This window comes from Nicotiana tabacum, chromosome 3, assembly GCF_000715075.1.
Source record: "Nicotiana tabacum cultivar K326 chromosome 3, ASM71507v2, whole genome shotgun sequence".
NCBI lineage: Eukaryota > Viridiplantae > Streptophyta > Magnoliopsida > Solanales > Solanaceae > Nicotiana > Nicotiana tabacum.
In genome coordinates, this window is record NC_134082.1 from 14,428,402 (window position 1) to 14,451,637 (window position 23,236).

Consider the following 23,236-nt stretch of genomic DNA (forward strand, 5'->3'; position numbering starts at 1 on the left):
GAGAGTCCTAATCATTTTGTAACGACCTTACACTCTGAAATATCAAAGCAATATAACGCCTTTTCTATAGTTCAGATTCTTGTTCATCACCTTATTATATTTTAACTATTCTTACACAAATTAGTTCGAGGTTATTCAAGCTCGAGGGCTAAATTCCGTTCAAATGGTTTGCTTTATATTATTGTTAATTTTTATTATTACTCTTTACATTTATCAATTGGTATTAGGTGAAATCATGTATCCTTAAAACCATAATATAAGTTTAATTGTTATCCAATTTTAAGGGTAAATACCGTTGCTCCAAGAAAATCAAAGGATGGTATGCAAGTCGAGACGTGTGGACTGCTTGTCTCTTTCTGGCCTAAACATCGCTAGGCTACAAAGAGTGAAAAAGACTTGTAGCTATTGTTAGGGATATCTCAGGTCCTAAGTGGCCCCGTAGAGCTTTAATTTAGTGAAAAGAGTGAAGTGATGATGCATTAAGGTAGAAAATGACATCAGCCTAAACGGCTGCTATTTAGGAATTAGCTAGTGTCCTAAATTCAGTTTTTCAGGACAAAAATATGAATTATCCTGAAGATAGATTTTTAATTTAAAATTTCAAGACAAAATATATATAGATAATCTCTAAATAGCAATCCCTGAAAATGGCTATCTTTGCATTTGCCCCCGAGTTAAGCGCACTTTATGAGTCCAAACATGCGATGGACTAAACCTCTGACAGTTAAGTGCACTATATTAATTTTCAGGGATTTTGGGGGTTTTTTTTTTCTTTAAAAAAAAGAAGAGAGGATGATAGGTCATAAGTCATGACATACGTGAATTGGCTAAAGACCATAAGCTGAGGTCCCTTTGTACTTTCTGAGCCATTGCATAGAGTTACTATAACCTCGAAGACTACCATTTGACAACCCTACCTAAACAGAGAGATGTTAGGGAAGAGCAAAAGGAATAACTCGTGCTGGACAATTTGTAAGATTATAAAAAGTAAGTCTCCAAGAAGCAGCATATCTTGACCAAGAGATATTTTCAAACTCCTTAGCAAGACCTGCAGGCATGTTATATTCCCTAGTATTTCATGATTGGGACCATATATTCACTCTATCTTCTATTAATGCTTTTTCAATGACAATGATTTCTCCAAAGAAAGATTCAGGATCAATGCATCTTCAGTGTTATTTCAAGAGTTATCTTATTGAACATCAAGCAAATTAAAGCAGGCATATTGAAATAACATAGTTGAATAAATAAACAAAGAAACAACTATGAAACATCAAGCGGATAAAAACAGGCATGTAGCAAAGAGCACCTTATTTATGTTGAAGGAAATCCTTATGCCTAACATGTATTCTTGAAGCTTATTTACCATAAATGTACAATAATATCTGAGAAAAGAGGGCTCCTTTAGCAATACTTGATTCAACTAACCAGTTGTTTTCACTGTTGCGGACTTGATGATATCAATAAATTCAGGCTGTGATGTAACAGAGATTTAAGGTTAAAAACCACATAAGCCTGCACCAAAACAATGGAAAAGGAATGCTGAGACAAACCTTTAGTGAAGCTCCACCAACCAAAAAACCATCCACATCAGGCTGTGCTGCCAACTCTTTGCAGTTAGCTCCATTTACAGAACCTGCAAATTATTTTAGTAAAATGAGTAAAAGTATTACTGTATTTTCATCTCAGTTTCTCTCTTGGAAGAATGTCGTAAATTAATCTAGCAAAAGGAATTGTTAATTACACAAAAACAAGTTCTCTTGCAAAGATGCACAATCAGTATCATATTCTATTCAGCTAAGGAAAGAGATAGAGAATTCATGTACTTCACTATTTCCTTCGGATCTATCGTATCGTTACTTCTCTTTATCAGGAAATATCTCTGCCGTGATAGCAAACTATTACTTTACACAATACTATTTTACTTGTACAATTAACACGACAATAAACAAAGAACAGGTACGTTTTTACATACCTCCGTAGATGATTCTAGTGGAAGCAGCAACTTCTGCACTAACATTAACATGAAGCCATTTCCTTATTTCAGTATGAACCTGGCAGAGATGCACCTTTTTGTAGTTAAATGTGTTGGCATAGAACGAAAAGATCAATAACTTAAGAACCCAGTAACAGATTTTACCTAGATTGCCAAACCTAAATGGAATTGACGGAACTAACTTGGAGGAGGTAAACACCATATTGTGCATTCATGTCAACTAGGTGTCTAAAAATTCTTGAAAAAAGTACTGAAAACCAATGTCTAAGCTCGTGAATGAGACATATGAACCTCCGAGCTCGACATGGCCTCTAATTTGCCGAGATCTGCTTCAGCAGGCAGAGGTGCCCCACTGTAAGTATAAGATTTCCAGCAAAATGCCCTGTCTACAACTCCTTCCTTATAAGGAATAAGGAGCTAATGCAAGAGGAGAACTTAATACTGTGTGACTTCAACAGTGGAAAATTTTGAAAAATAAATTAGGTGATCATACTGTAAATGTGTGCTACGGGTATCAGCCACAGCTCGTTTTCATTAATTCTCTCCCTCCTTCATACATCTCGTCTAACTTTTTACCACATTGGCAAACCGTCACAAATACATAAAAACATACATCATCAGTAATTGAATAGCTACGAAAGATTCAACGTACTTCCTGAGCCTGAGTTGGAGTAGCAACCTTTCCCGTTCCAATGGCCCACACTGGCTCATAAGCCAAAACAATATTGGGCCAGTGTGGTATTCTTTCTGCGAAGAAGATGGTCACCATTATCGTTCACATAAATGAAATAAAGATAAAATTCAGATACACCCCCATACATTGTCTAAACTTGCTTCCTTCCGATTTAGGAAACTATGCAAATTACCCCATAGGAATAAACTCTTCTATTACCGTTGAGCTAAATTTTGTGAGGATAACCCATGTGCTTTCTGTTATTATTTGACATTAAGAAAACAAAGTACCTTTTTACACACATTCTTTTATCAGGATTCATATAAAATCGGTAAATTTTCACACTCTACTTAACTGCAAGGGAATTTGCAGGTTTCCAAGATCAGAGAAGAGACATTAGCCAAATCCCTGAGCAAAGAGTACATGCAAGTTTCAAACATAATAGGGAGGTAGGTATTTCGGCTTTTTCTAACACGAAGAATTAAAAGTAGTCTATGTAACAGATGATGACACTGAGAACGATTGGAAACTCCAGTTACAAATTAATAGGCATTAGTAGGAGCATAATTTACAGCCCATCAGTCAAGCTTTCAAGACACGTCACTTGACTTGGTATGCCTACATCTATATCCAACTTAAAAGTGGGGATGAGAAGTTTCTTCCTGCTAGCAGTTTGGTAATCGACATGCTGTTTGAGATAGTCATAATTTGTTATATCATTTGCTTCAACGCAGAAGATTCTTTTTATATTCATAGGGATCCCCATTCATCCCTAACTGATCATTTTTAGTTTCTTAAATGCTTGTAGTCCACATGCTTAAGCCATTCATTCCTAACTGATGGCAGCAGTATCATGAACTTTTACAAAGCGTATTACAAGGAAGAACTTTGGCATGCTCTGGGGAGCAGCCATTTCTTCTTCTTTTTTTCCCTTCTTATTAGGGTGCATTAGGGTGCCCAGACCAGCATGCATGCCCATCGACAGATCTAGTAGGCAGACTGCTACAGCCTACAACTAGAACACAGTTGTCGCCTACACTTACCCACCAAGTCTGCACTCACACTGATTGTTGTAGCTGAGATTTGAACCTCGGATCTCCAGGTTGTTACTCCTATACCTCAACCACTCAGTCATCCCTTTGAGAAGCACCCAACTTACTTTATGATCCCATTTCAGGTGGAAATAAGAAAACCAAGAGTTTCTTAAGTTCAAAAAGAAGGTAGAATAAACAGTATAACACAACATAATGAACGACAATGCTCCAATCAAACATTTATCACTGATCAAGATTTTTTTTATGACCAAGAAATCCGTCTGGAGCAGAACCATTGGGCCAACCGCAGCCTTTGTAACTCGGGGATGATAGGCCCATCCCTCTACTCTTCCCCATTTAAATACCAGAGTTAGTTCGCTTGGCACAAGATTCGAACCTGTGACCTAAGACACAAGCCCCTTAATCTTTGCAAATTGAGCTAACCCTGAGGGGCACTGATCAAGAAGTTATTTATAGTGCTGTAACAATAATGTTCACATAGATAAAGCTTTCTACTTCTCACTTCACAGGGACTATCAAGGACATACCTGCAATTGCTTTTGTCTGTGCTGCAACTACAGCCATTGTAGCTCCTGATTCTCGCTGCTCAAGAGTCTCCCCAACACAGGCAATCACTTTTAAGCCTTGAGAAAGTGCATAAGCAACTTTATCACCCACAAACTGCAAACAAAAAAATGAATGCTATACTCAAAGCAAGAATACAAAGAGAAAACAGTGCATATTTATTAATTACAAGGACGCAGGGAAACTTTTACATGTTTCCATATCATAGCTTACATCATTTGATTCATTCAGTAAAAGCCTTCTCTCAGAGTGGCCAAGGATTACCCAGGGAATGCCCAAATTGACCAACATCTCAGCACTATGGAAGCAGAGAATAGTATTAGCATAATGTCGTATTAGTTAAATCAAAGCAAATAACTAAACAAATAAAATTAACCTTATAGTTGACCAGATCAAGAATACTCAATAAAAAAGCATTCAACAATTCAACCAAGTAAGAGATACTTTTACAGAAACAAGAATCGAAAACTCCTGATATGTGTGTGCCAGTGCGTCAACATTTAAGAAAGAGATGTTACTTATTTCTAAAAAAGAAAGAAGCTTGACAACAGACCAAAAATAGATAGAAATTAAAGGGCATATTAGTGGCAGAAAAAACAAGTTTTCACAGAAATCCAGGAATATCTGACCAAGTAGTATAACCGACAATTGGTTAGAGGGAATTCTGCCCAGTATGCTTGTACAAATTCCAAATTGCCCATTCATCAGATATTACCAGAGATATCAGTGAGCATACCTAACCTCACCAGTAAATGCACCTCCTTTCCTAACCCAACAGTTCTGTGCAGCAACGGAGAAATCAGGACGCAACAAGGTTTTGACTAATGGAAGAAACACAAATGGAGGACTGATCACAACCTCTGCAGGAAAAGCAAATCCAAATGTAGCAATGGTGTAAGACTTAGGAAAACCAAAAACACTAGAGAGTAGACTTCGAACCAAGAGAAACAGTGGAAAAGCATAAAAGAAAATCACTTTTCATTAATTCGGATAGGGCAAAGAGATTACTTTATTGAAAATGTACGTAAATTTCAGAAGCCTAAAGAAAATGTATACAAAGAGAGAAAAACAATTGAAATACAAGAAGAAACCCCAAGACAATGAAAGGCAAATAGTAGATTTGTTCAAAGCTAAATCATACATGGTAACCTAATCTGAACATTCTAAGTGCGCAGGAAAGAGTTGAGAACTTCAGTGTCAATTTAGAATTACAACTTCAGAAGCAATTCAAATCGTCTCCATAACCAATTCTTTTTCCTTCTCTACTTTATTGGCAGCTTAGGGCCAGAAACTCACCGACAACATCTTCAGAAGGAACTTCTGCTTCACTCAATGTGGTCACAATTTTTTTCACTTCCTCCACTGTTCCATTCTGCAAACATATTTTAGTTTAAACAAAGAGCAATATTCACTAATAAAGAAGTAAGGAAGAAACTATATCCTCAATCCCAAAGAACGACTTGAATTAATTAAACTCAGCTTGTCTTTGTGAATCAGCAGGTCACTGCCCCTTGAAAAAATCATGATGCACATATAGAAGCTACAGAATACTTTCAAACAAACTTTGTATAAAGTGATATATTTAATTTAACGGATCTAGTTAATTAAAAGCCTAATCTTTTTGTGATAAAGATTTTAACGCCTAAAACTTTATGTGATTAGACAGATATGGAAATGGAACACAAACACATATCGAGTTACTCGGGTCCGACACCAATAAAAGAATACTTGAAATGGTGTCATATACATATCCTACTTCCTTCACTATAATTATTTCTTTTAAATTAGACAATTGATTCAACTGATTTGGACATTAAAAAAACTCTTGGACATTCTCTGGACACCACTTCCTAACCTCTTTTTAAAAAAATAAATTGGTCTCTTAACTTTATTCACTTGAGTCCTAAAATGGTACGAAGAGCAACCTGTACTACATTCTCAATAAGGCGCTTTATGTACTTTTACTAAACATTATTCTAATATTCTCTCAACTATTGCCTTTGACATTGAAAATACTGCCACTTTTTTGTGTAGATTAAAATCATAGCCCTTAATTGTCAAAATTTAGTGTTATTGTCTGACTTGATGCTTGTGCATGCATCCATGCTACTTACTAAGAAATATGTACGACATCTATGAGGATTTAAGAACTTTGAGTCAGAAAAACTTAACTTATCATTCGAAGATACAAATAATAAAAAATTATATTAACATATCTTTCAATGGACTATAATTAAATGCTAGAAACATAATCATATTTAATTCGATTAGTTACCTATGATTTTTTGGCTATTATTCCATAGATTTATCTTTTAACAAGCATTATCATTACATATTGCAATGAGTATTAAATTTAAATAAATGGATATAGATTTTTCTTTTCATATGGTAAACCACATTTGACTAGCAGGGAGCTCAAAACTGAACTTTCCCTCCCTTGACTCCAATCCCTATCCTCACATTTGGAGGTGGAAAGCCCTTTCCACTACACTATTCGTCCCTTGTCAAATAAATGGTTTCAACTACAAATAATTGTACATAAAAATTACAAAATAATCTAAATCTTAGAAAGGAAAAAAAAGAGAGAGCATATATTCAGCTTTTCACCAATATAAAAAAGGAGATCACTCAATTATGTTTTGATGACAACATCCAGATTACGTAAGGTCTCAAATTCATCAACAAACAACCTTATCATGTAAAAATCTGCATAGCAACTTTCACACAACAAAAATCCACTAATTTTAGACATCATTCGAAATTATACTATACAATGAAACTAAATTAATTGATCTCAAACTTAGTCATATATGTTCCCTAAGTTGGGTGAAAGCTATAAAAATGTTTCACTTATGCCGAGGGCAAGCCTTGGCGAACAGTAGAGTGACCATTTAGTAACCTGTAGATCACGGGCTCGAGCCAAATAAACAACCACTTTGCAAAAATGCAAAAAGGAATGTTATGTACAGCATATGCCCACTCTGCCCCTCTTGGGCATTAGCCTGAAGCATTAAACCTCTATCTGCTAAGCCCTTCTATGTTGCTTCATATCCACATGTACAACCAGGAGTGTAGCTAGGATTTCAACTTTATGGGTTCTGAATTTTAGAGCGATGACTTCAAGTGCTAATAACAAGGTTCTAAATTCATATTTGTACATATTTAATGAATTTCTTAACACAAATATATTGTTTAAGTAAAAACTACAAATAAATTGTTTAAGTAAAAGCTATTGGGTTCGACAGAACCCGTACCCGTACTTTTTGCTCCAGACCTATATACAAGTGTAAAAGTTTTTGTTTAAAGGCATTCAAGCAACGTAATTTTCTCAACTATATATTCTAGAAAGCTTAATAGCTCTAGCTTTTTCAATTCTCTTACCATGACAAAGTTGTTGAGACATAACAATATAATTGAGTACTTAGACTTGAGCTCTCTCTCTCACCGTGTAAGCTTTTACATGAGGTTATCACACAGTTCAATATAGTACCAGAGCAGGTAAAACGTTTCTCTGTAACCAAAATACAAAAGTTATTTCCACGTGTTTGACATAACATAATTAAGTGATTAAAAGTGTGTTTTTTCTACAAGCTTAAACATTGAACTGTTTAAGTAATAATTTGAATGTTGTTACATTACCAAATTAAGTATGCCATTCTCCAGTGTCCAGCTATGTTATCAACTGTAAACTGCAATGATTTTAATTTAAAACAACACCTTCGAATACTAGCAGCAAATGAAATCCACAACAAAATATATTTTCTAATTCATGCGAAAATCTCATTTCAGAATGCCAAATGCAGGTCTAGGTTTACACGCGCATCAAGTGAAGTATTGAGCAATTGAAAACCTAACGTGTTGAATCAATCTAATAAAGATATAGTTTGAAAATACAAGCATGATTTGATAATCGTGCAGCAGGCAAACTACTCTTTTTTTTGTTTTGTTTTGTTTTAAAGCAAAGGAATAACAAAGGAAGAAGGAAGAAAAGAGAAAGAAGCATAAGAGGCATACGCATTTCCAGTTGCCGCCGACGAAAAATTTTCTGGCCATTCTTTCTTTGTGTTCGGTTTTAGACTGAGAAGAAGGTAGAAGGATGTGTTGTTGCTGTAAGAATGCACTAGAATAACAAGCCGAGAGAGGCTACGAGGACGGTCCTATAGTCCTCTTGTTTTTTCGTTTTTTCTTTTTTCTCTTTATCAATTTTCCCTAAAAACTATATTAAAAAAAAACAGGTCATATTTGCTACTATACTAGTCGAAAATACTTTTGGCTCATTCATATCATATGATGGTTAACAAATAGTCTTGTATTTGTGCTTATAGTTGCTAGAGCGGTGCTTAATTTGGTAAATATCCAATTATCATTACGAAATCAAAATTTTGGTATTTGGTATTCGATATTTGGATATTTGGTATGGTATTTGGCGTAAGTTTTAAAAAGAAAATGGTATTAGGTATGATATTATGTATTTATAAAAATAATATCGAAATATTGATACCATACCAAAATATATAATAAGTTACATAATACACATATTATTGATTATAACATACTAAATAACATAATACTTTTTTTTGGTATGCATATTGAGGCTAGAAGTAAAGCCCATGTACTTCTTTAGGAAAATGGAGGAACAACGTAGGCTGCAAATTTTAACTCTTATTATCTAGGATGTCAAGCATCTTAACGTAACATTTTTATGATTTTAGGGTGTTTCTTCTCGTGTATTGAATTGCATCTGTCGGATTAGTCCTTGTTGTATTCTCTAACTTCAGCAATTAGCTCTAAGCAAGTAACAAGACATTTTCAATGATCAAATTTATTCGTTTATGTGCATTTTTTCTTTCTATGGGTTGGCACTTCTGGTTTTGGATAAAATTATTGTCAATAGTCATGTGAGCTTAGGATATTTTTATTTTTATATTTGTGAGTACTTTAATTAAGACAATTACAGTCTATGACTTTATGCACTAGTTAATATTGAAACCAAACAAACCGAAGTTACCGTACCGAATAAATCAAAACTGGAAGGAGAAAAATCGAACCATACGGAATTTAATTAGGCGCAGTATTGGCATAGCATTTTAAGAAACTAAATATCGAAAAATATCGAACCAAAATATCTAAATACCGTACCATACTAACCAACGAACACCCTTAGTCATTACGGATCTTCATATTTGTTTGGCTTAAATATTTTAAAAATATTTTTCTTATGAACTCATTTTTTTCTAGTTGGAAGAAAATAACTTTTCTACCAAGAGGAAGAAAAATATTTTTAAAAATATCTTTTAACCTTTCCCACCCTCACCCCAATTCACACTCTCGCCATCCAGGCCTCCAATCACCCCCCCCCCCACCCACACACGGTCTGCACCTTGACCTCACCCCAATCACACTCAACCTATCCCCTCCCCGACACTCTCAACTCAGTCTCTACCCCCCCCCCCACCTGGCAAACCTCCCCATCCCCTATCGCCCATCCCCGACCCTCATCCCACCCTTTCCCTTGCCTCTACAACCCAAACTCGTACCACCCTTCCCTTGCTCATCCCTAAACCTCAGGACCCAAAACCTGAATCCAAAGGTGAAGGGGTCAAGGTCTAAGATTTAGGGTCAAGTTCGAGATTTTGAGGTCTTGGGTTGGGATCAAAGTCGGATAGTAAAGTTCATGGCCGAGATTGGGGTCAAGATGGGGGTTAAAAACGAGTATCGAGGTTGGGGTTTGGGGTCGGGGTTTGAGACCAGGGTTCAGGGTCGGGGTCATTTGGACTCGAGTTTAAGGTTCGGGGTCGGGATCATTTAGACTCGAGTCTAAGGTTTTGAGTTGAGGTTCGACATCAGATTCTAGAGTTCGAGGTTGAGATTGGGATCAAGGTTCTAGGTCGGGGTCAAGGTTCAGAGTCGGGGTCGGAGTTCGGGTCGAGGCCTAATGGTCAAGGTAAGAGTTTGGGATCAGGGTCAGGATTGGAGTTTTAGGTCGAAGTTTAGGGTCGAGTCGGGATTGGTATTTAGGGTCAAGGGGACGATATCGTACCCTTGACCTTGATGCTAACCTCTAACCCCAACTCTAGACCCTGGCCCCAAACCACGACTCAACCCTGACTCTTGACCCCAACCTTGACACTAACCTTTGACCTTTACTTGGATCACGACCGTCGTTATCGATCTTAACCTCGAAACCTGATCTTGATCCCAAGCTTTGATCCCCAATACGTGAATTCCAACCTTTATTATTGAATCCAAACCCCGGGACCAAACCCTGACCATGAACATTGTCCTCGAACCTTTACCCCAAGCATGAACCTCATCCCAGACCCCCTTACTATCCTGACCTCGAACCCCAACCCGAATTAGAACTTGAACCCCAACCTCGACCCCAAAATAAACCTCGACCCCCGTCACTAATTTCAACTTTGAACCTTGATCTAACCTTGATCTCGAACCCCTAACACTGACTCCTTTCCTCGATCCCCAACCCGATCTTGAAACCTAACCTTGATCCTCATCCCTAACCTCGACCCGACTTGGACCTTGATCCCCCGACTTTGACCCCGCACCCGCACCCCAACTGCCCTTGTCTTTTCAGGAAATTATTTTTCTTCATAGTAAACACACCCCACGTATCCTAATTCTTTGAGAAAAAGGTTTGAGTTTACACCTCAACTTTAGACTATGATTTAAACTTCCTTGGATTGAAGCTCCACTAGGATCAAACGCAACAACATAAAAATATTTTTCCTAGCAATAAAGATAATATTAGACTAAAATTTTAATAGAGGTCAAAATTTGTAATTTGTTTCGAATAGTTTACAAATAAATCTGACTTTTTTGCTGTATAAGATATAATTTGAAAAGACATAGTTCAAATATGATGGCATAATATCTAGTAATTTTTATTGTGGAATTGAACATTAGTTCTTTATAGTTTCTAAGTATTATTTTCATATTTAGAAACTGCCATGAAGATAGTCTTTTCATTATGTTTTAAGTCACAGTTTGGATATAAAGTTTTAAGATATATATATACACACAAATTCATAATAACAGAGGATCCCTACGTCCGTCATTCGATTACTTTCCAACCCACAACTTTTTTTTTTGGCTCTTTTCTACTCAATTTCAAAACTCATTCCTTTCTCCTTTTAAGAATCACTTCTTTCTCCCTCTAAATTCAATACAACTTTTAGATAAGTTTCGAATTGTAAAGCAGTAACGGTCATTAAAAACTTTGAAACTTTGAATTCGAAATTGAGTTTTATAAAATTATTATTTATTTGGATTGAGTGTTGTTAAAAATGATTAGGAATATCTTTTGAAATTTATATCTCAATTCCAAGGGAGTTTGATGAAGATTCGATTTGGTTTTGGTTGAATTTTTAAATTGAATTTCGAAGAAAAAGAAGAACAATGAGATACAAAATAAGTTGTATGTATTATGTATGGCGAGTATATATTATTTATATCTCCAATGTATCGCTGGACATATAGTGACATACACATGACACACAAAATACATACAATAATAAAATTGTTTGCAAATTGTATGTACAATAATTTTGTATCCAAATTATATAAAAGTTATAAGTTTTAGCTTCTACTTGGTGGGTTTAAAATGAGAAGCTTGAAGGTCTATACTGGTGGGTTCGTATTGCTCATATAACTGCTACAAAAAAAAAAATCAATTGAGATTTTAAGATTAAAACTACTTGGGTAAGGGAACTATGATTGCCAAGTCATCCAACCCAAGCTAAACCTTGTTGGATCGAGAATTTCGAACTCTAGTTTCTGATTTGAGTTCAAGTGGTTGCAAATTTATTTATTTAAAAAGAGAAAAGAAACATAAATATCAAGTGATTCACGTAGGTTTGCTACTGTTCCCATGTCATTTCGTGTTTACCCATTGATTAGCATGAAAACTTGAAGAACAGTTGTCTGCCATTAAATAAAACTTCAAAGCTTCGAGTTCAAAACTTGAATTTTCGGAATTGAATTTGATTTTGATTGGGAGTTGTGGCAAACAGTTAAAAATACTTTAAGAAACTTATACCCAAATTTTTGTGCAATTTGGTGAAGATTTCGAGTGGATTTAGTAGTATTTGCATTCCTAGGTCGAAGGGGAAAGAAAAACACGCTGCAAAAGAGCAGATTGTATAAATTTTGTAATAAAGACTAAGATACTTCTTTAAAACAATAAAATTAAGTTAAACACGGTTAAATAAGTTCATATTTTAGTACATTTAGAAAAAATTCTTATATATTGTAACCTGTAAAATTGATGGCACTTTTTAGTTCCCAACCAAAAACAATGAATGTTGAATAGTCATTCAATTAAACATGGAAATCAGAATCCAGATCTCACGTCCCTTTGGTCATCAATAGAGGCTGATAATATGCTTAGATTTACATGTAGTCTGATATGTTTTACCTCTACTTTAATGTATTTTTAGGCGTTTTGAATTTTGAAATATGACCAATTGAGCTTAAATGTTTGAAGCTTGTTATGTAGAAAGCCAAGAGTGAAAAATAAAGGTGGTTTAAGCAATAATGAAGCTAAAAGGCAATTACTGAAAAAATAAACAGAAAATCGTGACCGAGGCAGTGAAGTAACTGCCCATAGCACAGGAAAAGCATAGAAAAATTGTGACTCGGGCAGTGAAGTAACTTCCCATAGCACAGGAAAAGCACAAGAAAATTTGGAATTTCAACCAGATCCTGTGTGAAGCACAACTATAGCATAATTACAAATTCGCCTGCATTTTATCTTGAGGGGAAACTTAGTCATTTGGCTCAGGGACGTGATATAAAAGCTTCTAACCATTATTTCAGCCGCATTCTTGCCTGAGAAGGTAAGGAACACCATTGTTGAAGCAAAATTGAGCCCAGAAGATCTTCAAATCCATTCCATAAGACGAATCGAAGAGTTTTTCTCTACCTTTCTATCTTTACTTCTATGGATATTAGTTTGACATTGGTTTATGTCTTTTTGAGTATTAATATGAGTAGATAAACCTTTCTTCTAGGGTTTTGATGAAATCAATTATTGGGTGAATTATTGACCATGCTTATTTATAATTAAGCCGTTTTTATGATCTATTTGTTCAACTACATTTTGTTTGTTATCAATTGAATGATCATCGATTGACTGTGTCTATTTATCATGTGTTGCTTGAAAAAGAATACTTGATTAGGTTGTTGTTGAACAATGTTACTTCTGAGTAAATTAAGCAATTAATTACTTGGATTTATTAGCTAGAGATAACAAAACTTTGGCATGATTTTTGTGAGTCGCCTGAGTTGCTAACTAGGGTTAGTTTGAGAGAATAATTCTTGAAAATTATTGTTTTTGATCGAGAGATAATTGTGGTAATAGGAGAACTCACGACCAATGGAGAATAACTCGACGTGATTATAGTGAACACGTTAAACATTCATCCTCATAATTGAGGAAATCATAATCCTAAGCTTTTTTTTCTCTTCAATTCACATATTTATCTTTATTTGATAATCTTATTGCTTTATTAATTTTTTAGTGAAGTAGTTTAAAATAAAAATCTTAATCTTCATGACTTAAAAATTGTTTGAACTTGTTTTCTTAGTGATATCAAATAGCTATAGCTAAGCTTTAATTATTTGTGGGATCGACTCCGGACTCTTGAACCGGATTATATTTTCTGCAACCGCTTAGTCCTTTTAATTGGGTGTTGTGGCAAACAACTAAAAATATTTTAAGAAGCTTATACCTAAATTTTTGTGCAATTTGGTGAAGATTTCGAGTGGATTTAGTAGTATTTGCATTCCTAGGTCGAAGGGGAAAGAAAAACACGCTGCAAAAGAGCTGATTGTATAAATTTTGTAATAAAGACTAAGATACTTCTTGAAAACAATAAAATTAAGTTAAACACGGTTAAATAAGTTCATATTTTAGTATATTTAGAAAAAATTAACTGTGAAATTGATGGTACTTTTTAGTTCCCAAAGACAATAAATGTTGAATAGTCATTCAATTAAACATGGAAATCAGAATCCAGATCCCACGTCCCTTTGGTCATCAATAGAGGCTAATAATATGCTAGATTTACATGCAATCTGATATGTTTTACCTCTAATTAAGTGTATTTATAGGCATTTTGAACGTTGAAATAAGACCAATTGAACTTAATGTTTGAAGTTTGTTTTGTAGGAAGCCAAGAGTAAAATAGAGATAATTTGAGCAATAATAAAGCTAAAAGGCAATTACTGAAAAAATAAAAGGAAAATCGTGACTGAGCAGTGAAGTAACTGCCCATAGCGCAGGAAAAACATAGAAAAATTGTAACCCAGGCAGTGAAGTAACTTTCCATAGCACAGGAAAAGCATAAGAAAATTTGGAATTTCAACTAGATCCTGCGCGAAGCACATCTATAACACAATTGCGAATTCGCCTGAGTTTTATCTTGAGGGGAAACTTAGTCATTTGGCTTTATCTTGAGGGGAAACTTAGTCATTTGGCTCAGGGACGTGATATAAAAGCTTCTAACCCTTATTTCATCCGCATTCTTGGCCTGAAAAGGTAAGGAACACCATTGTTGAAGCAAAATTGAGCCCGGAAGATCTTCAAGTCTGTTCCATAAGACAAATCGAAAAGTTTTTCTCTACCTTTCTATCTTTACTTCTATGGATATTGGTTTGACAATGGTTTATGTATTTTTGATTATTAGTATGAGTAGATAAACATTTCTTCTAGGGTTTTGATGGAATCAATTATTGGGTGAATTATTGACCATGCTTATTCATAATTGAGCCATTTTTATAATCTATTTGTTCAACTACGTTTTGTTTGTTGTTAATTGAATGACCGTCGATTAACTATGCCTATTTATCATGCGTTGCTTGAAAAAAAAATACTTTATTAGGTTGTTGTTGAACAACATCACTTGTGAGTAAGTTAAGAGATTAATTACTTGAATTTATTAGCTAGAGATAACGAAACTTTGGCACGATCTTTGTGAGTCGCTTGAGTTGCTAACTAGGGTTAGTTCGAGAGACTAATTCTAGAAAATTACTGCTTTTGATCGAGAGATAATTGTGGTAACAGGAGAACTTACGACCAGTGGAGAATAACTCGGCGTGATTATAGTGAACACGTTAAGCATTCATCCTCATAATTGAGGAAATCATAATCCTAGGCTTTTTTTTCTCTTCAATTCACATATTTCTGTTTAGTTGATAATTTTATTGCTTTAGTAATTTTTTTTAGTGAAGTAGTTTAAAATAAAAATCTTAATCTTCATGACTTAAAAATTGTTTGAACTCGTTTTCTTAGTGATATTAACTAGCTATAGCTAAGCCTTAGTTTTCTGTGGGATTCAATTCCGGACTCTTGAATCGGATTATATTTACCGCAACCGCTTAATCCTTTTTATAAGGCATAATTAGGCGTGATTAGAGACCGCCAATCAATCCAAGATAAAACTTATATTTTCGAGTTATCTTCCAAAAACACCCCTCTTAAAATATGAAGAACATTTAATGAGTTATATATTCTTTTAATCAGAATAGTCATTCTAGTTCTAGTGAAAAAGAATTTAAGTAATAATCGAACGATCATTAAAATTGGAAAAGTTGTTTTGAGTAGGAGCGTTACTCATGAACTCTCATTTTTGTCAATGCACTGAACTAGCTTTTTTTTTTCCTTTATTCTCATTACTTGTTACCCAAAAAATGAGTAACAATTAAATTTATACGTGATTTAACGGATACGTTATTTAATTCAATACGAATAATTAATAATGACATATAGATGAATTAAAGACAAAATAAACGATCAAACCAATTGTAATACGATGATCAATCCTGATCTTAGATTGAACAGTGGAATTCGTCCTCGATCCAACCCTTGGTGCAAGCTCGACCGTGAGTAAAGAAAAGAATAAACAAGTAATGCCTAGAACAGTAGTTAGAAGACAAAAGTAAATTTTATTATTGCTTTGAATTGCATGTTACAATGTGTCAGATTGAAGAAAAGTTTTCCCTTTATATAGTAGGAGAATTTCAGTCCTAGTATAAGTTTAAACAAGGTAAAAATCTTCTTTTTCGGTAATTGTTGATCCACAATCAATACTGAACGAGATTCGCACCGCAATGTCCGATTGAGTGCGAATATTACGGCCCCCTATCCGTCATGCATAACCGTTCACCGCGTCTCCCGAGGTCCAGAAGTTATACTCGGTCCGAGGTGCATCGCTTTTCCATGTCCGATGTCAGATATATTGTTAATTCTTCCTGGGTCTCGATATGAGGAGTTTCTGGCATCAATTATAATCACGTCGATCCGTGCTTCTCCTTCATTCTCTCATCGGAGAATCGGGGAAGACATTGCCCCGATTTTTCCCTTACACAGATAGTCCTCTCATTTTTCGAAGAGTAGATTTATCGAAGCGATGGGAAGCAATAAATGAACCCTGATTCCTTCCTTCGTACGCTACAACTGAGTTGACGGGTCAACAGAACGTTCCATCAATCGCGTCATTCTGACTTAGGACATGTGTCAGCCACCGGTTGACTGACCTCTAATATGAAACGTCACACATTGATTATCCTTCCTCTATAAAAACTCCGACCCCTTCTTCACTTTTTTACTTTTCGATCCAAAGCTCCTTGATTTACCTTTGAATTCTCCACTTAATTTTAACCTCTCCAAATCTTCGCATATTGCTTCTTAGATCTTTATATCTTCATCTTAAAACCTTCCTACTTCTTCTTTAAATCTTCAAACCAGACCTTCATACCTTCATCCTCGTCTTCAAACCTTAATATCTTTCTTCAAACCTTTATATTTTCTATATTTCGATGGCAAAAACTTCTAAATCCGTGCCTTAGCAAACCGCCCCTTCAATTTCCGACCCGGCCACAGATGCCGAGGTGGTCAATCCCGAGGTGGTTCCGGAGCCTCCTTTGAAGAGTTTCATTCCCAGGGGCTGCTATATCGAAAATGACTTTAAAATGGAAAAGGCCTCCAGTCAACAGGACTGAAGGGAAGGGGTATGGAGGTATATATATGCTCTATTACCGAGGACACACTTTCTATGGTTCGAGTGGACTGAAACTAGGAGGGAAAGGAGGCGGTCGTTTCTGTGCCCAATGAAGATATCACCACTCACGTGGAGGGATATCTAAGTGTTTACACTTATCCCTTCATGATTGCCTCGCTGGACCCTATATCCTCGGCTTCTGAAAAAGGTACGAAGTCTACCTTAGGCAGATTCACTTGTCCTTCTGGAGGATTGTAATCCTCATCTGCCACTTCGTAAACAACACCAAAGCACCTCGGTTCACCCTTGACCACTTGTTTTGTCTCTACAATCCCCAAATCTTCTGGGGGAGGGGGACTGATCAAGCTCGTTTGTCGAGCAAGTAAAGTCCCATTCTCGGGCATCGATGAAGATCGAGATCAAGGTTGGTAGGGGAGGTTCATTTGGGTGAAAACCGAAGACCTCATTCCCCCCGAATTTCTATCATTCCCTGAAAAGTGGAACTTATCTCGTAAGTTTTTTCTTTCTTGAGTACTTGACACTTTCTTTCATTCTATTTCTAATTTCACATGTCTATTGCTGTGTAGCGATTGCCTAGGTTCCTAATTTAGTCCCCCGCTTAAAGGAGTGGATTGAGGGGATCTGCAACCATATGTCTTACTTCGAGCGCGAATGGCGCAAGCTCTCGAAAGGCAAGTGGGAGGACCGTTCCCACGATGAGACTTCCTCCTGAATAATTACACTCACATACTTCATTTATATTTTTGCTAAGTCTTTTTCTTTCTCACAGGTTTTCCCAAGACCACCTAGCTCAGGCCGTTGGATGAGGACGGGGAATCGTCCTCGACCGTGAACCCTCAATTTTGGGACAGCCCAGGGCCGCCGCAAAGGAGGAGAAAAGAAAAAGAGGAAATTTTCCGACTCCCCGGATGCCGAGGTGAATAAGAAGAGGGTGGTCGTCCCAGTCCGAAAAAGTAACAAAAAGAGCACCAAATCTAGGGTCTGGACCCTGATTCCCTTTTTTGGCTTAGAGATTACCCCGAGGATGACGACCTTAAGTTCATTTCTCACGTGTCGACCAACAACGAGAGGGAACAGGCGACAACTAGAAAATGTGGCCAAGAGGTCGATCCCCCTCTATCTCGGGAACCAGAAGGAGAGTCCAATGCCATGGCCACCCGAGAAACTACTCCTGCCTCGATAGAGATAGCTCATCGACATTGTAGAGATGTCGTCTCATAGTAAGTCCATATTTGAAGAGGCTCAAGACGATAAAGAGAAATCAAATGAGACAGCACCGGGACCAGATGATTCCCTTAACATGTTCTTCAACGGCATGGATATGAGCGCGTGGAGGACTACTCTGGGCTTGGTCACCTGGAGGTCCCAAAAAAGGATGTGCCATCAGGAGTGGGCAAGCCGATCTCGAGCTCGAAGCTAGTGAAGCAGTTCCTTGCCCCAAGTTTAGACCCCAACCGCATGAGAATGGTCGTTTTTACTATCCCGGCTGACACTTGGGCACTGTCTGCTTCAGTGGGCATGGCCAACTACCTTCGTTGCTTGGTGACCGAGAAGGACCAGGAAAAGATGAACGACATAGGTACATCGAGCCTCTTCAACGAGGCGTAACAGGAACTGAACCGGGTAAGACATCTACCCTTTGTATCCTTTGCGGATTTTGCTTATGCTTTAGTATGTTCTAATGACCTTATTGTTCTTTAGGCGTCGGTGCCTTATCATGAAAGCTTCTGTAGGTCTCGCTTGGAAATCAGCCAGCTTGATTTCGAGCTCAAAGAGCAGGTCCGGAAGAAGAACATATATAGGGCTCTCAGTGAACAACAAGACGAGACTCTTAAGAATCTTCCAACTTTCCAGGCCGAGCTGGAAAAGACACAGAAGGAGGTCTCATCTATAAAACGGGATCATACCGATCTGATCGAGAAGGTAAAGAGCTTAGAGGCTAAAAATGAGAAGCTACTCATGATGACTAACAATGCAACTTCACAGATCCAAGAGAAGATAAACTTGATTGACCAGCTTCGAGCTGAGATGGATTAGGTCAAGGCCAGGCCGAGGAGTTGAAGAGCTGGTGGCTTCGGAAAAAATAGGCTACAAAAGAGAAGCTGGCATCGGTCAAGGACCAGCTCCAGGTGGCAAAGAACAAGGCCAACAAGTGGTCTCGGCTAAATGAAGAACTCCGGGCACAGCTGAACTCAGTTGTCATGGAACGGGATGCCCTCGGTTAGGAATACATTGCATTGAAGTTCAAGTTGGAGGAAACTTCAATGGATTCCTCCAAAGTCGAGGAAATGTTGACCCAGTATAAGACTGATGTGGAGATAGCTTAGGCCCTCCTAAAGATGAAGACCGAATATGTAAAGCGGTTATCCTAGAGGGGAGACCCTCGAGGAGATTCATGCCCGAGATTTTGACCTGTCGGACGAGATCGAAGAAGCCAAGAGGCTCGAGGCTAAGTCAAAGGAGCTTTATGAGCCTGAAGGTCCCAAAGGCTCTAAGGTTCCGAGAGTTTTGTGGTTTTGGTGCTGAGTCAAGCCCCGGTGAAGATTAGGCATAGGTTCCTTAGTTTGGTTTTCCCTTGTACATTTTCTTTCTTGCTTGTTTTGAGGCCGTTTTATCGTGACTTTGTAAATATTCTTTTTTTTAAAAAATATATAGGTTTTGATTATATGTAAGGGCCTTACTTTATGAGTATGGACTTGAGATGTCTCCGAGCCATTTTTAGGGTTTTCGTATCCTTTCGTATTCGGGCATTTCCTAATAGGCTTGGTCCCTTCAGGATTCATTAGCCCAGGCCGTTTGAAATTTTTATCCGACGACATTCCCTGAGTAGGGGTAGACCGTGGGTTTTAGGATCTAGGATCCATTGTGAAACATCGAAGAAGCAAAATGCGTAGTAATAAAGTATAAGGGAAGCAAAGATTTCTTTCATTGTTTTATATGTAGGGTACATAATTGGAGGCGCATAAGCCTTGTGCCATGGATAGACTGGGCTACATGGGCACTGTTCGCATGACCGATTGACCCTTACAATAAAACATAACCATCAATCCTTGGCTTTTGACATATAAAATTTTCCCTTTCTAAGGATCTTAACCTAGGGGTAATGGCCCCCAGTATTTGAGGCCGAACTTATGAGGGCTCGAATACTATTGATTTGGTGTAAACGATTATCAATCCTAGTCTAAAGCCGATTTTAAAAATTAAGGTAGCATATTTTATTGTTTCCCCATTAAAAATCTTGCCGAAAAACCCACTTCGGAACAAAATCAGTTCAAGGGAAAAAGAATGCAACACATGCTTTCAGAACTAATAGTCACGTTTGTATTGACCGAGTACCTGCATTAGTTAGTCCGTAATATAACAAAATGAAAAAGTGGAAATGAGTTCGCACCTTAGCAGTGGTACCACTTTAAGTGTGTCACATTCCAGTTATTTGGTAGTTGTACATAATTTCCCGATTCCAGTTTGTACGAGCCTTTGCCGGTTATTCTGGTAACTCTATATTGTTCTCCCCAATTCTGGTCAAGTTTCCTGTTGTTTGGGTTCCTGGTGTATAGTATTACTTTTTTTAACACCAAGTCCCCAACTTGAAAATGTCGAAGATTGGCTCTTCGGTTGTTGTACCTCCCCACTCTCTACTTATGGGTGGCCAACCGAATCAAGGCGGCTTCCTGCCTTTCATCCAATAATTCCAGGCTTGTGGCCATGGCTTTGCCATTTGACATTTTGGTAGCATACTAGAACCTGAGGCTCGGTTCCCCTACCTCAACCAGTATCAAGGCTTCCGCTCCATAAACTAGAGAGAACAGGGTCACCGCGGTACTTAGCTTCGAAGTTGTATGGTATGCCCACAGAACTTCAAACAAGATTTCCCTCCACTTTCCTTTCGAACCGGTCAATCTCTTTTTCAGGTTTTGGAGTATAGTTTTGTTCGTAGATTCTGCTTTCACGTTCCTACTAAGGTGGTAAGGCATTGATAATATCTTCTTGATCTTGTGATCTTCGAAAAACTTACTTACTTTGTTGCCGACGAATTATTTTCCATTATTGCAAATGATCTCGATCGGTATCCCACATCGACAGATTATGTGATCCTAGATGAAGTCGATGACTTCTTTCTCCCGGACCTTCTCGAACGCTTGAGCCTCGACCCATTTGGAAAAACAATCGGTCATGAATAATATGTATGGAGTTTATCGGGTGCCCATGGTAGAGGAACCGACGATGTCCATTCCCCACTTCATAAACAACCATAGTGACAGGACCGGATGGAGCATTTCTCCCGGTTAATGAATTATCGAGGTGTGTCTTTGGCACTTGTTGCATTTTCACACGAAGTCTTTCGCATCCTTTTCCATTTTATTCAAGTTGTAGCCAGCTCGGATTAGCTTCCAAACTAAGGATTCTACCCCCGAATGAATCCCGCAAGTGCCCCCGTGCACTTCTCTCATAGCGTATGCGGTCTCTCCTGGACCTAAGCATCTAGCTAGTGGGCTGAAAAAAGATCTCCTAAACAATTCCCCTTCGACTAAGCTAAATCTGGCAGCTTTGGTGCGCAGGGCTCTAGATTTCTTGGGATCCGATGGCAATTTTCTATCTTCAGGTAGTCTATGTATTTGTTTCTCCAATCCCAAGTTAAAGTTGTCGAGTTTACTTCAGTGTGACCTTCTTCTACCACCGAGTTCATCAGTTGCACCACTGCCCCCGAGCTAAATTCATTGGAGTCGACAAACGACCCCAAGTTGGCCAGTGTATCAGCCTTACTCTTTTGATCTCGGGGTACACGCTGCAGAGTCCATTCCTTGAATTGGTGCAGGGTTACCTTCAATTTGTCCAAGCACCTCCGCATTCGTTCCTCTTTTACTTCAAACTTTCCGTTGACTTGATTACGATGAGGAGGGAGTCGCATTTAGCTTCAATCACTTCAGCCCTAAGGCTCTTAGCTAGTTCTAGACTTGCAATCATGGCTTCATACTCGGCTTCATTGTTAATCAATTTTAAAATTCTAATAGACTATCCAATTACGCTTCCCGCATGTGGATTTAACACGATACCCGAGCTCGGACCCCTTTGCATTGGAGGCACCTTCCATGAATAGGGTGAAGATTCCAGAATTGGCCCCCGAAGTGAGTAGTAATTTGCTTTCGACTTCGGGTATCAAGTCCGACGTAAAGTCGGCCACGGAGTCCGCCAAAATATGAGATTTTATGGTAGTTCAGTGTCGGTACTCGATATCGTACCCGCTGATTTCACGGCCCATTTGTCCAGCCGGCTCAAGAGCTCGGGCTTATGCATGATATTCCTCAGCGGATAAGAGGTTATGGCACATATGGGGTGTCATTGAATGTATGGTTTTAGTTTCTTGGAAGCGATTAGCAAGGCAAGCGCTAACGTTTCTAGGTGAGGATACCTTGTTTTGACATCGTCTAGGGTTCTATTAACATAATAAATACTCCCTCCATTTCAATTTATGTGAACCTATTTATTTTTTAGTCTGTGCCAAAAAGAATGACCCCTTTCCCTATTTGGAAATAATTTATCTTTATGCAATGATTTATAGCCACACAAAATATATGTATTTTATTTTACACCACAAGTTTAAAAGTCTTCTTTTTTTTCTTAAACTCCTTGCCCAGTCAAGTGGGTTCACATAAATTGAAATGGATGGAGTAGGAAATTGTGTACCTTCTTCTTCCCAGACTAAGACACCACTTACCGCCACCTCAAAAACCTCCAAGTAGAGGTACAATTGTTCGTCTGCCTTCGGAGTGTGCAGCAAAAAGGGGCTTGACACGTATCACTTGAGTTCTTGCAAAACTCAGCGGCATTCCAGAGTTCAAAAAAAATTATTCTTCTTTTTCAATAGTGAGAAGAATCGATGGCTCTTGTCCGACGACCTCGAGATGAACCG

The 23,236-nt window shown here is 37.6% G+C and overlaps 1 protein-coding gene across 1 annotated transcript; it reads right to left on the reverse strand.

Annotated features, from left to right (window-relative positions):
• Positions 1-1,175: 1,175 nt before the first annotated feature.
• LOC107825621 (triosephosphate isomerase, cytosolic-like) lies at positions 1,176-8,461 on the reverse strand. The gene is made up of 9 exons (XM_016652499.2): positions 8,303-8,461; positions 5,585-5,660; positions 5,025-5,148; positions 4,502-4,586; positions 4,252-4,384; positions 2,649-2,743; positions 1,976-2,054; positions 1,554-1,636; positions 1,176-1,474 (listed from the first exon to the last, which is right to left on the reverse strand). The coding sequence occupies exons 1-9, from the start codon at positions 8,339-8,341 to the stop codon at positions 1,424-1,426; spliced, it is 765 nt and encodes a 254-aa protein (XP_016507985.1). The 5' UTR covers positions 8,342-8,461; the 3' UTR covers positions 1,176-1,423.
• Between the last annotated feature and the right edge of the window lie 14,775 nt (positions 8,462-23,236).

What these genes read in the sequence shown, in the direction of transcription:
- LOC107825621 (XM_016652499.2), bottom strand. Translation starts at nt 8,341, where the DNA reads ATGGCCAGAAAATTTTTCGTCGGCGGCAACTGGAAATGC. An exon ending in TCGGCGGCAACTGGAAATGC is followed by an intron (nt 5,661 to 8,302) that starts GTATGCCTCTTA and finishes ATATGTTTGCAG; the next exon opens with AATGGAACAGTGGAGGAAGT. An exon ending in TTGGTGGAGCTTCACTAAAG is followed by an intron (nt 1,475 to 1,553) that starts GTTTGTCTCAGC and finishes GTTACATCACAG; the next exon opens with CCTGAATTTATTGATATCAT.